General features: G+C 48.9%; 1 protein-coding gene across 1 annotated transcript in view; it reads right to left on the bottom strand.

Moving 5' to 3' along the window:
• Positions 1-7,513: 7,513 nt before the first annotated feature.
• The window catches only part of TEC (tec protein tyrosine kinase), an 86,472-nt gene continuing 79,333 nt past the window's right edge, over positions 7,514-14,652 (bottom strand). The window contains exons 14-17 of the mRNA XM_008062550.2: positions 12,766-12,830; positions 9,847-9,965; positions 9,617-9,774; positions 7,514-8,144 (exon numbers count right to left, since the gene is read on the bottom strand). Of these exons, the coding sequence (XP_008060741.1) occupies positions 8,061-8,144; positions 9,617-9,774; positions 9,847-9,965; positions 12,766-12,830 (426 nt within the window). The 3' untranslated portion in view covers positions 7,514-8,060. The remainder of the gene's footprint in view (positions 8,145-9,616; positions 9,775-9,846; positions 9,966-12,765; positions 12,831-14,652) is intronic.

Genomic DNA, 14,652 nt, shown 5'->3' with positions numbered 1-14,652 from the left:
AAGAGCACTGCCAGACCAATCAGAGGCCCCTGAAGACAGCTTGGTTGCTTCCCGGCATCAGCCAGGGCAACCCCAGGCACCACTCAGATGCTGCCTTCATTGGCTCTTGCAGGAACTCTTGCAGGAACTTGAGTCTTCCTGTAAGGCGCTGATGTGAGTTGGGCTTGCAGTCCTGGCCCATGGCCTGTGTCCCCAACCCTCATGGCAGTGTCTCCTAGAAGGCAGTTTCTGGAGCTTGATTCTCACAACAAGCCCACAGCTGTCACACTCGAGACGTCAGGTCAGCTCATGGGGTGACCCAGCGTCCGACCTCAGGTGGGCTGGTGCAGTGGCCCTGGGCTGGACGCTGGATTCACTGACCCTCGGAGGTTCACAGGCTCTACACAGGAGCAACGGGAGACATTGGACAGCCCTTCAGGTGAGTCACAAAGGGTGTCTGTGGTCATTGTCACACATCTGAATCAGTTAAGGGGGTGGGGGGGATGAAGTGAGTTAAAGGCAAAGGCAAAGACACAGATCTTCAGGGTGACACACTCAGTGACAGCACAAGCACTCCCTGGACACAGCCCCAAGCAGTGGTTGGAGGCCAGGGAGCGGTCCTAGGGTGGCAGACCCAAGATGCCCCTTCCCCCAGGCTCTGGCTTGGGCATGAAGATCATGCAGCAGCCATGGGCACAGCATTCTCAGCCTGCTGATCACATCTGCAGCTGTCAGGAGAGTGCTCTTGGTCACCCTTCCTGGAGGCAGTCGGCCCCTGGGCTGGTTCAGACCAGATCAGACCTGCTGGGACCAAGGCCCATAGCCTTTGGTCACCTTAGCTCACTATAATAATAAAAATCTACCCCAGAGAGAACCCGCAGCTGCTTTGTGTACATATGACGTATGCACAAATGCCTCTCACTGCACCTGCACACTGGGCCACACTCCCTCTGTTCACACACACACCCTGTTCACACTTCATCCTGTTCTCACTCACCTTGTTCACACTCCCCTTGTCCACACTCACCCTGTTCACACTCCCCCTGTTCACACTTCACCCTGCACTTGCCCTCTGTGAAATGCTCTATGGTCTGTGTGCCTTTTGCAGTCAGGAGCCGTTTTTCCCCATCCAGCTGGCCACGCCTGGACCTTTCCTATAAGCTCCTGAATAAAGCCTATGTCCTGTCTGCTGGCTCTAGGTCATTACTTCAGCCTCTCAAACACAGTGCCTTCCCTTTTGGGTTCTTTGGAGGTCCAGTTTGACAATATACCAGTGTCCATTTTAACGCTGAGACTGTGAAAGTCATCCACTTGAGAACAAGACAAAACAGTGGTGAGAATAGCCGGTGTGTTTTTATTCTTTTGTTTTATTTTGTTTTTGGTTTTGATCTTTGGGGGGTCAGGATCTCACTCTGTCACCCAGGCTAGAGTACATTGCCACAATCACAGTTCACCACAGCCTCAACCTCCTGAGCTTGAGCAATCCTCCCATCTCAGCCACCCAAGTAGCTGGGACTATAGGAACAAGCCACCACATCCAGCTAATTTTTTTTTTTGGTATAGACAAGGTCTCACTTTATTGCCCAGGCTGGTTTCAACCTCCTGAGCTCAAGCGATCCTCCTGCCTTGGTCTCTAAATGTGCTGGGATTACAGGCTGTAGTCACCACACCTGGCCAATATCTTTCTACCTTACATGTTAGGAATAAAAGAAAGACAGAGAAATTCAGCAAACCGGGGCAGTAAGAGGTGAAGTTTTTAATCCCCCATCTGCTTCCCCTGGGCTCTGGCCTTAAGTAACTCTCCTGGCTGAGTCTGCTGTCAGGACAACCGCCAGCTGGTGGGGATGCTGGCAATATAAGCCACATTTCACAAACTGAACCCCACAAAAGCAGCGCTCCAGCCCCCACTCAGGGTCTCCCATCCATGTGGGCTATACCTCCCTTCCACATGTAGCCCCTCCTGACCACCCAACACCTGCCTTGGAAGCCAGACTTCCTGACAACCCTCAAAACAACAATACATTTGGCAAATAACTCTGGCAAATGCGTATATACATGTTTTGCTTTGTTTTGTTTTGTTTTGTTTTGAGACAGGGTCTTACTTTGTCATCCAGGCTGGAGTGCTATGGCATGATCATATCATAGCTCACTGCAGCCTCAAACTGCTGGGCTCAAGTGATCCTCCCATCTCAGCCTCCTGAGTAGTTGGGACTAGCAATTTTTTAAATTAACACTCATACACCTTGAGGTATTACTCAGTCTTCTCCTTGTCAACAGTAAACACTCATTGTTTCACCCAGAAGAAAGCAAAGCCCATCTAGCTGCAATTGATGGCAGATGGAGACAGGTGATTCTTACCATCAGATCAAATGAACAGAAGACGGAAGGGACAGCGAGATTTCATCAAATCCACATCAGAGAGAATGAGCTTCAAAATCCCCTGCCAGGGCAATCCCTTCAGGTCCCTTCCCACTGTGGGAGATTTTCTGTCTTCTCAATAAATCCTGCTCCCCTCCCCCAAAAAAAGATATCCTGCCAATAGGACAGTCTCATTCAATCCTTTGGACAATCTAACTCTCGTCTCAACCCTCATAATTATTTATTTTATGTATAACCATATCCTTCCTTGTATATGTTACAGCCTTTTCTCTAGTTCTGCCTCGGGAAAATAAAGAACAAATTTTCCCCAGCTTTTAATATTTAAAGACTTTTGTTGAGTCACTGCTCAGCCCTGTCCTGTCGCTGGGTTGGCGGGGACACAGGTTGTAGGTTTTTAGTTTTTCTGCCTTGCCGCACTCTGCCTATATTTTTGTGAACAGGCACCGTTGTTTTCACCTGAGTGAATTAAGACTGTGAGTTACATTCAGGTCAGCACAACAGTGTATATATATATATTTTTTTTTTTTACAAATTTTACCAACAATTGTTGGGTCCTATGAGGTGATTTGGTTTAAGCAGAATGACATGTAAACATTAGTATGAATGTCTCCTAATGCCACCTTAAAGTCAGAAATGCAAAAACCCACCTTTGTCAGCTGGCCGTGGATGACTTGAATCTGATAGGACCAAGCCTTATTGGAGTTTGGCTCCAGTCATCCTTGGTGAAAATCAAAGAAGGTATTTCTCTGTCTCTCTCTCTCTTATTTTTTTTATCAACTCCATAAGGCCCTCTGAGTATTAGAGCGAAATTAACAAGTATTTCCAGGACTACACATGGGGCTGAAGAGTCTTCCAAAGCAACTCTAAGATCAAGTTCACAAAGCACCTCCTATGCTGACCTGCTGTTTCTTTATGATATCTTGTTAAAAGTTGGACAGGAAGGTAGTCCCCATCATAGAGAAGGGACTGGACCAAAACCAGTTGTCAGGTGTAACCTACCACAGCCAGAGCAGGGCCAGAATGAGAACTTCATCTTGAGTTTATTACATGAAACATCATTCTCAAAACAAGCACACGGGCCAGGTGTGGTGGCTCATGCCTGTCATCTCAGCATTTGGGGAGGGCAAGGCAAGAGGGTTGCCTGAGCCCAGGGGTTTGAGAGCAGCCTGGGCAACTTGGCAAGACCTCATCTCTCAAAAAAATGTAAAAATTAGCTGGGTGTGGTGGTGCATCCCTGTGGTTCCAGCTATTTGGAAGGCTGAGGCAGGATTGCCTGATCCCAGCTGGTCGAGTCTGCAGTAGCTGTGGTCATGCCACTGTCCTCCAGCCTGGGCAACAGAGTGAGACTCTGACTCAAAAAACATAAAAACAAAAAAACACGGATAGCATTTCTGTAAACCTGTATGTAGATCTGAGGGCACGGTATTGCTTTCTCAATGCCCATTTGTGAGAACTTAACTCATGTTCTCAATGCTGAACATTTACTATAATAGAATTACATCACCATAGTGGTTATTTAAATAAGAAACAAAGCCCGGTCACAACATCTAGGGAAGTTATCTTCATGTTTTCACAAATGCGTGCCTTACTTAGACAAAACATCCTCTGGTGTTCGAGAACAAGACATAAGCCAGAACAAGCCCAGGAGATAAATGGAAGACCCACCTTACTCACAAGAGGAGAGTCATGGCCGCCCTCTCAGGAAGCAAACAGCACGGTCTCTGATTCTTCTGGGTGCCCCCTCACAAAACACGTCCTGTAGCTGAGCTCATAGCTCATAGCTCACCCAAGACGTTTCTCACGGGCAGAATTAACCCCACCTACCTTCCTGTTCTAGAAACCTCAGAGCTGTGTGTGAATGACAGCCAGTGGCCCATGTAAAAAAGCTTCACCATTGGCATCCAAATCTCCCAGGATGTCTGCTGTTCTCATTCCCAGACGTGTGGGTGACTTGCAGACGGTTTCAGGAAATCACAGCATTTTGGCAAAGGAGACCTTAAAAATCCCCAAGTCAAATGGTCCTCTCTGGACAGGGAAGGAAACGGAGGCACTGAGAGAATAAGGGACTTGCCCAGGGCCACACGTTGGGTGATAGAAACAGAATTAGATTCTGGGCTCTGGAAGGTGGTCTAGAATGTTCCATCCCCCCACTCAGCACTGACACTTCAGGGGCCTTGTTTGGGAGAGGGCCAGTAATGATAACACCTACGAGGTGACTAGGCATGGCCGAGAAACACAAAGACAACATCAATTGCACAAAATGCACTTGGGGGTTTTGCTCCATCCCACTGGAAAATAGAACCCAAAATTAACTACTTACGGGAAGAGCTTTAACGAAGATGCAGCACACCGATGCTGCCCGCCCCATTTCCTGTTTAGAGCAAGATCTCAGCAGCACTGGGGTGGGACTTCTTACTTCACTTTTTGCCTTAGCCATGCATCACGAGCAAAAATTTTCTTAAGTTTAAGAGGAAAATACTTTAAAAATTTTTGAAAGCAATGTGCCCAAATGCTGCCATGTGTTCTCTGTCTTGTTTCTCATCAAGAGTATACATGGGCCAGGCATGCCTGTAGTCCCAGCACTTTGGGAGGCCAAGGGGGGAGGATTGCTTGAGTCCAGAGGTTCAAGACCAGCCTGGGCAACATAGTGAGACCTTGTCTCTACAAAAATTTTTTTAAAAATCAGCCAGGTGGTGGGGTGGGCACATGCCTATAGTCCCAGCTACTCAGGAGACTGAGACAGGAGGATCGCCTGAGTCCAGGAGGTTGACGCTGCAGTGAGCTATGATCATACCACTGCCTTCCAGCCTGGGTGACAGAGTGAGACCCTGACTCCAAAAAAAGAAAAAAGGTATATGTGACCATTAGGGCAGGGACTCTGCCTTCTTCCCAGTCTCTCCAATACCACCGTCACTCCTTAGAAGGGAAAGGTAGGCAGAGGGCAGGAGGAGGGAGGAAGGGGAGGTCAGAAGGTAAGGACAAGTATATGACAGTGACAGAAAGGTAGAGTTGGCATATGACTGACTCCTGGAAAGAGCTACGAGGAAGTGAAAAGGTGTGTATGTTTTTGTTTTTGTTTTGTTTTATTTTGAATTGGGGTCTCACTCTGTTGCCCAGGTTGGAGTGCAGTGGCATGATCATGGCTCACCACAATCTTGACCTCCTGGGCTCAGATGATCTTCCTGCCGCAGCCTCCCAAGTAGCTGGGGCCAAGCCCAGGCTAAGTTTTGTATTTTTTGTAGAGATGGAGTCTCGCTATGTTGCCCAGGCTGGTCTCAAATTCCTGAACTCATGCGATCCTCCCACCTCAACCTCCCAGAGACCTGGGATTATAGGCATGAACCACCACATCCAGCAAAAGGTGTGTATGTTTTTGTGGTGGAAGAGCAGTTCAAGTTAAACAGGAAGATGGATGGAATGTGGAGACTGAGATAGGACTTAGGATAGTTTACTTTTTTCCATGATAAGGAGCACAAGAAGAAATGAACACTGCCGGCCGTGGGTGGACTGCATGGTCATAGGCCCAGCAGGACCAGGACAAGGGGAGACACTCCCCCAGGGCTGGAGGGCATGTACTGCTCAGCGCAGTCTGCCCCGGCCTGCGTTTACCCCTTGCTGCACAGGAGAGGCCCGGCTGTCCCAACGGGATGGCCCCTAAGAAGGCCAATGTCTGCCCCACTTCCTGCATTCACAAATGCCAGGCATATATGTCAGGTGACACCCGGTCTCTGCTACTGGGGATTGAGGTGGTTCGTTTTCCCCAGGGCTCATGAAGGAAGGAACCGGCACCCCCTTGGTGGGCATCTTGGTCAGAGTTGATGAGACCGAGACCCACTCGCACATACACACAGCAGGGCTATCGTGAGGCAGGAGGCAGCCAGACCCAGGGGACCCACATTCACCAGACAGCCTGGAAAACATCCAGGTGGCAGCTCGGAACACCCCACTGTGCCCTCCATCTCACCTGGTGACTTTCTGGACACTCTTCCATGACTTGAAGTACTCCTAGGTCCTGCCTGAGGTGGGACAGACTTGTTGTGGATATCACCTGACCCTTGTGCTCCAGAACCCAGCACAGATCCAATCACAGCATCCACACCCCGTGTAGATTTCTACAACTTAGGGAAGACTTGGTTCTCCACCTTAGAGCAGATAGCCATAGACACCATGGGCAGCATCAGAACCCATACATGGGCCCTGTTGTGGCAGCTTAAGCAGCACAGATGTCCCCAAGATGTCTGCCTGGGTGAAGGGGACATTATCACTGTCTTCCCTTCAGCAAGGTATACTCAGTCCCCAGCAGAAAAGGACCCAACAGCTGAGAGACACAGTCTCCTGTCCTAAGAAGGTGAGCTAGTTGGGAGTAGCAGCTCACGCCCATCATCCCAGCACTTTGGGAGGCAGAGGCCAGAGGACTGCCTGAGCCCAGTGGTTCAAGAGAGACTTCATCTCTACAATAAATCAAAAAAGTAACCAGGCGTGGTGGCACACACACTTGGAAGGCTGAGGTGGGAGGATAGCCTAAACCCAGCAGGTCAAGACTTCAGTGGCCATGAGCATCCCACTGCACTCCAGCCTGGGGGACAGGATGAGACTGACTTAAAAAAAGAAAAGATGCTATAATCCCAGCACTTTGGGAGGCCAGGGTGAGTGAATTGCCTGAGCCTGTGGGTTCAAGACCTACCCGGGTAACTTGGTGAGACCTCGTCTCTACAATAAATCAAAAATTAGCCAGGCCATGAGTGTGGCACTCCATTCCAGCCTGGGTGACAGAGTGAGACTCCAACTTAAAAAAAAAAAAGATAAGATGACCAGGTGTGGTGGCTCATGCCTATAAGCCCAGTACTTTGGGAGGCCAAGGTGAGAGGATTGTCTGAGCTCATGGGTTCAAGACCAGCCTGGGCAACTTAGTGAGACCTCATCTCTACAATTAATCAGAAAATTAGCCAGGTGTGGTGGTCCATGCCTGTGGTTCCAGCTACTTGGGAGGCTGAAGCAGAAGAATCACCTGAGCCCAGCAGGTCAAGGCTACAGTGGCCATCCATGTGCCACTGTACTCCAGCCGGGGCAACAGAGTAAGACTCCAACTCAAAAAAAAAAAAAAAAAGAGCTCATGTACCTCGGGATTAAGCATCTCACAAAAAGACAACTCATGTTTCTTATAAATATATAACTTTATATATTACATGTGTATTTACAACATATACAGCATACACATATTCCAAGATGTAACACTAAGAACAGTCTTGAACAGAGACGTTTCCCAGACAAGATGGGCTTATCCATGGGGGTTCCTGGTTCCCTGGAACCTGACCCCAGGTCACATCCCAGGCCCCAATTTCTGCAGGAGTCAGGGGAAGGAAGAGTGGAACCTGGCTCCAATGCCCTTTCCCTCCCCAGCACCCTGGCCCGCGGCTACATGGTCCCATGTGCACCCCCTCAGCGGCCACACCCTGGGGCACAGGTGCACGATCAGCCCTCAAGTGCCTGAGATTTGGGTGGAAATGGGTGTTTTCAGTACCCATCCCTAAGCGGCTACGCCATCTGGAAGATTCAGCCACAGTGCGAAGGCTGGGCTGGGCGGGCTCAAGTTCCTCGGGTTTTTCCACTTCATAGGCCAAGCCACGTGCACGTCCAGGTGTCAGGTGGATCCAGGTCGGCAGTGGCCCTCCACCCATGCTGTGGGGCCAGAGTCGCTGCCCTCACCGTCCGAAGGTCTCCTCACTCTCCACCAGTTCATCGATCGTGCACAGCAAGTCATGAAAAGATGGCCGCCCCTCTGGCTTCTACAACCAGAAGTCAAACAGAAGCTGGGGCTTCAGCACCCACCCCAGAGGTGTGGCTCATTGCTCAGACCCCAGCCTGGCATACCCCAGGGGGCATCACTGCTGGGGACTGAAACACACAGACATCTCCGCAGGGGCCTGTCTCTGCCCTTGTCTATCTTGCGTGGCCACTGCCTGAGTGCCCCTGCTCAAGATCCTCACAGGGTTCCCTACTGCCAATGAAATCAAGTACTGCCCATCTGCGGGGTCCTCCCCTGCCCCGCCCCCAATTTCATTTCTCACAAAACCCTCACGTGGACTCGCTGTTCAGACAGCCCCCCCCACCCTCTGCACACACGCCACATCTCTAACCACTTTCTTCCCTTGCTCATGCTCTTCTGCCACTTCCTGCCCAGAAGGTCCCTGCCCGTCCCGGCAGTGCTCTTAGGAGGACTCACAGCAGGTCATTGCGGGCCTGGGCTCTGGGGTCCCGAGGGCCTGGCTGCTCTGTCCCTACCTGGGCTTGGACGAGCATCAGCTATGTGAACCTCCCTTGCTCATCCTCAGAGTAGCCATCACAAAAGTGTCTATATCCCAGAGGGTTATTCTGAGAACCCAACCTCAAGCACCAAGTACAGTGCCAAGCATACATGCGAGTGAGTGTGGCTATCTTCCAAAAGTCACTTGGGTGTCTAATCTCTTCTAAGAGGTGACATTTCAATACTTCCAAAGACCTCAGGACATTGTGGGTTAGGAAAAGAAACCCTTTCTGGTAAGAGTGATGGTGCAGTTCCACCAGGGATCACTGAACAGAGAAAAGCAGCCAGACATGGGGTCTTATGCCTGTCAAGCCAGCACTCTGGGAGGCAGATGTGGGAGAATCACTGGAGTCCAGCAGTTCGAGACCAGCCTGGACAACAGAGAAAGACTTTGTCTCTACCAAAAATCAAGAAATTAGCCAGGCATGGCGGTGTGTTCCTGTAGTCCCAGCTACTCAGGAGGCTGAGGTGGGAGGATCTCCTGAGCCCAGCAGGTTGGGGTTGAGTTGAGCCATGACTGTGCCACTGCACTCCAGCCTGGGTGACAGAGTGAGACCCTGACTCATAAAAAAGAAGAAGGGAAGGAAGTGGGGAAGGGGGGAAGGAGAGAAGGAGGAAAAGAGGGGAGGAGGGGAGGAGGAGAGGAGGGGAGGAGAGAATGAGGGAGGGAGGAAGGAGGGAAGAAGGGATGAAGGGGAGGAGGAGAGAGGGGAGGGAAGAAAGAAGGGAAGGAGAGAGGGAGAGAGGGAGGGAAGGAGGAAGAACCACTTCTCCATCTGCCCCTCCCTCCCACCCCCCCATCTCAGGCAAGGGGGTGGGTCCCACCTGGAGCCTCACAGTGGGCAACTCTGCGTTCTCACATCCCTCCTCCCCATCAGAGCCTCCGTGGAGAGGGCCAGGCAGCCCACCTTCCGGCCATCAGACCCTGCCCGCCCCACTCTAGAGGGTCCGCACCTCCTGCCAACAGTGCAGCATCACCTCGTACACGGGCCTGGATGCCAGCTTCGGCTGGTAGAGTCGGTGGCCCCGAGTGACCATGGTCACCACCTCGTAGTTGGTGAACTTCTCGAAGGGCATCCGGCCCTCGGTGAACACCTCCCACATCAGGACACCTGGGAAGGCAAGGGTCACCAACGGGTAGGGCCACACTCCGGGCAGGGGAGGGGACACGGCCGAGGGCTTACCGAAGGACCAGACGTCAGACTTGCTGCTAAAGCGGCTGTAGTTGAACACTTCAGGGGGACACCACTTCACAGGGAACTTGGCACCGGAAGAGCTAGTGTACTGGTCATCCAGAACGTACCTGGGAGGAAACGCAGGGCCACAACCCTGAGGCTCACCGGCCTTCTGCATGCCTTTCTCCATTGTCCCCAAATGATCAAAACCGCAGTGGACTCCAGGCCAACAGTATGCAGGTGACACAGACACAACCTTGGTGGCCAGGCTTGGGGTCCCTGCCTCCCCCCAGCTCAACTAAAGTGCTGGACGGGCACCTCTCTACGCTGGCGTCTGCAGCATTGGGTTTCAGTTTTTCTTTCTTTTCTTGAGTTGGGGGTCTCACTCTGTCACCCAGGCTGGAGTGTGTGGTGCTATCATAGCTCACCACAAGCCTCAACCTCCTGGGCTCCCGGGATCTTCCCACTTCAGCCTCCCAAGTAGCTGGGACTATAAGCATGCACCTGACTAATTTTTAATTTTTTTTTTTTTGTAGAGATAGGGGTCTTGCTATGTTGCCCAGGTGGGTCCCGAACTTCTGGACTCAAAACGATCATCACACTTCAGTCTCCCAGAGTGCTGGGATTACAGGTGTGAGCCGCCATGTCTGACCCTCTTTCTTTTTTATAAGGCAATAGGGATAGGATACAAAATCAAGACCTTTTGGGAAGCAGTTTCGTTCTTTAAACAGAATGTTACCCAAAGGCCCCATCTGTCAGAATCTCAAGCAGAGGCACTTGGAAGGAAGTGGTATAAAGCGTCTGGAGACACGCATGCCTTCAGCCCCTATGATTCCTCAGGCACAGTTTAAAACTAAAGCAGTCACATGAAAACAGTCATATGAAAACAGTCACATGTGAAAACAGTCACATGACAAAAAAAAAAAAAGCAAAATGGCATGTGTGCAAATGGTGGCCTGTTCATTTACATACCATTCCACCCCCCCACACACACTCTCTCAACAGTACTATGTAACTATTCTATATGAACATGCTTGTGTTCTTCTGGAAGGACACAGAAACTGGTCACAGTGGCTGCCTTTGGGGGAGGTAGATTTAAGCACATTGGCCAGTTCTGCAATGTATTCAGTAAATATTTGCAAAAGGAATGTATTTCTGTATTATTGTCATGGGGATGGTCTAGACAGCCATCTCTAATTTTATTTATTTATTTATATATTTACTTACTTAATTTTGGGTCAAGGTCTTGCTCTGTCACCCAGGCTGGAGTGCAGTGGCACAATCAGGGCTCACCACAGCCTCGGCCTCCTAGGCTCAGGTGATCCTCCCACTTCAGCCTCCCAAGTAGCTGGGACTACAAGTGCACACCAGCATGAGCTAAATTTTTTATTTTTTGTAGAGACAAGATCTTACTATGTTGCCCAGGCTGGTCTTGCACTCCTGGGCTCAAGAGATCCTCCCTCCTTGGCCTCCCAAAGTGCTGGGATTACAGATGTAAGCCACCATGCCCGGCCCCAGCCAGCCATTTCGAATTCCCCACGTTTGTAGCACTGAGGGCCCAGTCATTTGCTTGCCTGAGCATTGTGACGTGTATGGAGTCACCCTGCACAGAGTTTCTCAATCTCTTCTTTCTGGGGAAAACTCCTATCAAGTTTTCCTGTAGCCTTTTTATTTATGGGCACAGCAGCTTCAGGAAGCCAGACTACCAGGCGAGAATGCCACAAGTGGTGAGTGACCCCTTGCCTGACACCGAGGAAGGGCAGGCCAGAGCAGGGACCCCCACTACCTCTAGCTTTTAGCATGTCATTGTAGTGCTGAAAGCCCCTCCCCATAGGAAAATAGTACCATCTTGGGTCCACACGAGGTATGGAGAAGTGGGTTCATGACCCGTACCCTGTTCGTGCTTGTATGAACACCCCACACTCCACACCTCAAAAGTCCCGACCTCTCACTGCCAGGCAAGGGTGCCCTGAGAACAGGGGCCCCCTAGTCCACTCCTGGGCCACTGCATAAAACCTGACTGTCTTTCCACCTGGACAAGTTTATGGCCGATACCAAGTAGAGAAAGAATATAGTTTACCAGGGACGTCACATATGCATACAGAGTTTATGTCTAAAAGCTCAGATAACCTCACAAGCGTCCTTTGCAGTGTAGACAAAGTTGGTGATGCACACAAAGCCAACTGCTGGCTGGCAGACAAGGCCACCATGGGCCAGATCAAACTACTGTTGGTCAGGGGACTCTGATCTCAGTGTGTAAAGAGTGTTTTAGGCCAGGCATAGTGGCTCTCGCCTATAATCCCAGCACTTTGGGAGGCTGAAATGGGAAGATCGCTTGAGCCTAGGAGTTCAAGACCAGCCTGGGCAACATAGTGAGATCTCGTCTCAACAAAAAAATTAAAAATAAAAATAAAACAATTGGCTGGGCATGGTGGCACACACTTGTAGTCCCAGCTACTGGGGAGGCTGAGGCAAGAAGATAGCTTGTCAAGGCTGTGGTGAGCCATGATCATGCCACTGCACTCCAGCCTGGGGGACAGAGTGAGACCCTGATGCAAATAAATAAATAAGTAAATAAAAGTATGTTCTCATACTCTATGATAATTATAAAAATTAAGAGAATAAAATAGTGCAGCTATAAATATACTAAGAACTTGACTAGCAAACATGTTTTCGTGAAAATCAAAGGTTCTAGAAATCTAATCCACATCAGGGAGCAAGAGAAAAGTGCATTTAACGGGCTGAACCGCCACCTAGTGGAGATAATTATTAACAGCACAATAGAGATACATTGTTGAATAAGTAACAAGGTAACAAGAATAGGTAACAAGATTTCCTCTCCATTTCCTCAGTGTAGATTACTCCCACACTGGCTAACTCTATAAAATCAGGTGAGCATCACCTACCACCACATATACTCAGACATACCTGGCCATTCCAAAATCAGACACTTTCACAACTCCCACCTCATTGACTAGACAGTTCCGGGCAGCCTGAAAAACATTGTGATGATACATTTGTTTAAAAGCTCCACAATATAAGTAGAAAAACATAAGTTATGTTTATGTTAAATTTAGTGTCTCCCAGTTAACATTGGAAGAGAGTGGAAATGTCTCCTTACAAGTTGTTTTTACCTCTATGGAAGTGTCTATGTCACGTTTGAAAAAAAAAAAAAAAAAAATGGGTAAAAAGACAAGTCAGAAAGTCCCATTTGTAACAAGGCATTAGTACATAATCTTACCCATCATCAGACCTAAGCAAGGACTCATGGATGGGCCCATCCACTTGTCCCTCCAAGGTCTGTTGTTTTAAACGATCCAGTTTTCTAACTGACAGTGACAACACCTCTTGAAGTTCTTAATCCAGGTTCTCACTAGGTGAGCTTTCTAACACACATAGTCAAAGTCACAGGTGACTACTCTCCTACTGGGTGGCCCTGCTTTTTGAATGCTCTCTTCCCCCGCCCCCTTCCAAAGAACAGCTGTATATAAATGGTTTGCTTTGTCATATATGATGTTTCCAGTACAACATGAAATACTAAATTGGTCAGATACAATTGCGGATTATTTAACTTATAATTTCTTGCTCATTTTTCAATGACAAGTCTCAAGAAAATAGTTTGGTAGAAAGCCATAGTCACAGTCGTATTTTTAGTATACAACCCATGGGCCAAGATGTGTTTTTCCTCCTGTTTTTTTTCTCTCTGCAGCAATGCCACTGAGGTGAGGGTCTTTCTGACTGGCTACTTTTTACGAGTCTCTTCTCAGGTGAGAGTTAAATCCTCTACCTTCCCACGAAAACACCTCACCACACCCTCATAGGATGGTCAATGAGATCTCCACCAGGAGACAGGAGCGTCAGATTCACCCCTTAGAAGTGGCACAAACTACCACACCAGCATCAAGACCACAGGCACAGACACAACAAACATGCTTTCACTAGGACATCCTATGTGGATAGGTGCAGCCCACCACACTCATACAGTCAAGTTTATCAGTTTTGCGAGTACAGAAAAGAAGAAGGTGTTTAGGTCATGAGTTGCAACATGATGCAATGCTCTTGGTCACCACTGGCATAAAGATAACAGTAGCTGGTGTTATATCCATCCAGCATGTCTGTTCTACAAAGCCTTTTGCCCATAATATAATGTGACCTTTAAAACTGTTCTGTGAGGAAGACAACATTATAACTCGTGATGTATACCTGTGGAAAGAGTCTAAAAGATCAGGGAGCTATCCCAGAACACACACACAATTCACATATCTCCACCCCAGATCTTCTAACTCTCTGTCATGCCTTCAAATCTAGAGATGGCACTGTCAGACAGCTAAGTGTGGACCCCAGAGCCAGACTCCCTGGGTTCAAATCCTGGCTCCACACTTTATTTGGCCACTGGTAAGTTATTGTATCCTATTTGCACTTCAGTTTCCTCACCTGTAAAATGAGACTAATAATAGTACCTACTTCCTAGAGTTTGCCTAAGTAAAATACTCACTGGAATAATGTTTAAGGAGGTTATTACCCTTAAAGAATACTTTACTGACACTCTAGAAGAAATGTGTCTGTGCCTTATCACACAAAAAAACCCCTAAAACTAAAATAATGGAAAGCCCCAAATGAGAATTTCATTCTTCTTGGTGAAAGAATCATCTTCAAGGCTCATAGAATTGATAGTCTTTCCAACAGGATGAAAACAGAAGCATTTGCAGAGAAGAATCTGTGGACAAGAAAATGGAGGAAAAAGCATGGAGGAGGGAGGGAGAGGGAAGGAGAGAGAGAGGGAGAGACAGAGGGAGAGGGAGGGAGGGAGGGAAA

Source organism: Carlito syrichta, unplaced genomic scaffold, assembly GCF_000164805.1.
Source record: "Carlito syrichta isolate Samal-C Ts95f unplaced genomic scaffold, Tarsius_syrichta-2.0.1 Scaffold305745, whole genome shotgun sequence".
In the NCBI taxonomy this organism is placed as follows: domain Eukaryota; kingdom Metazoa; phylum Chordata; class Mammalia; order Primates; family Tarsiidae; genus Carlito; species Carlito syrichta.
This window is presented reverse-complemented; position numbering and strand designations above follow the sequence as displayed.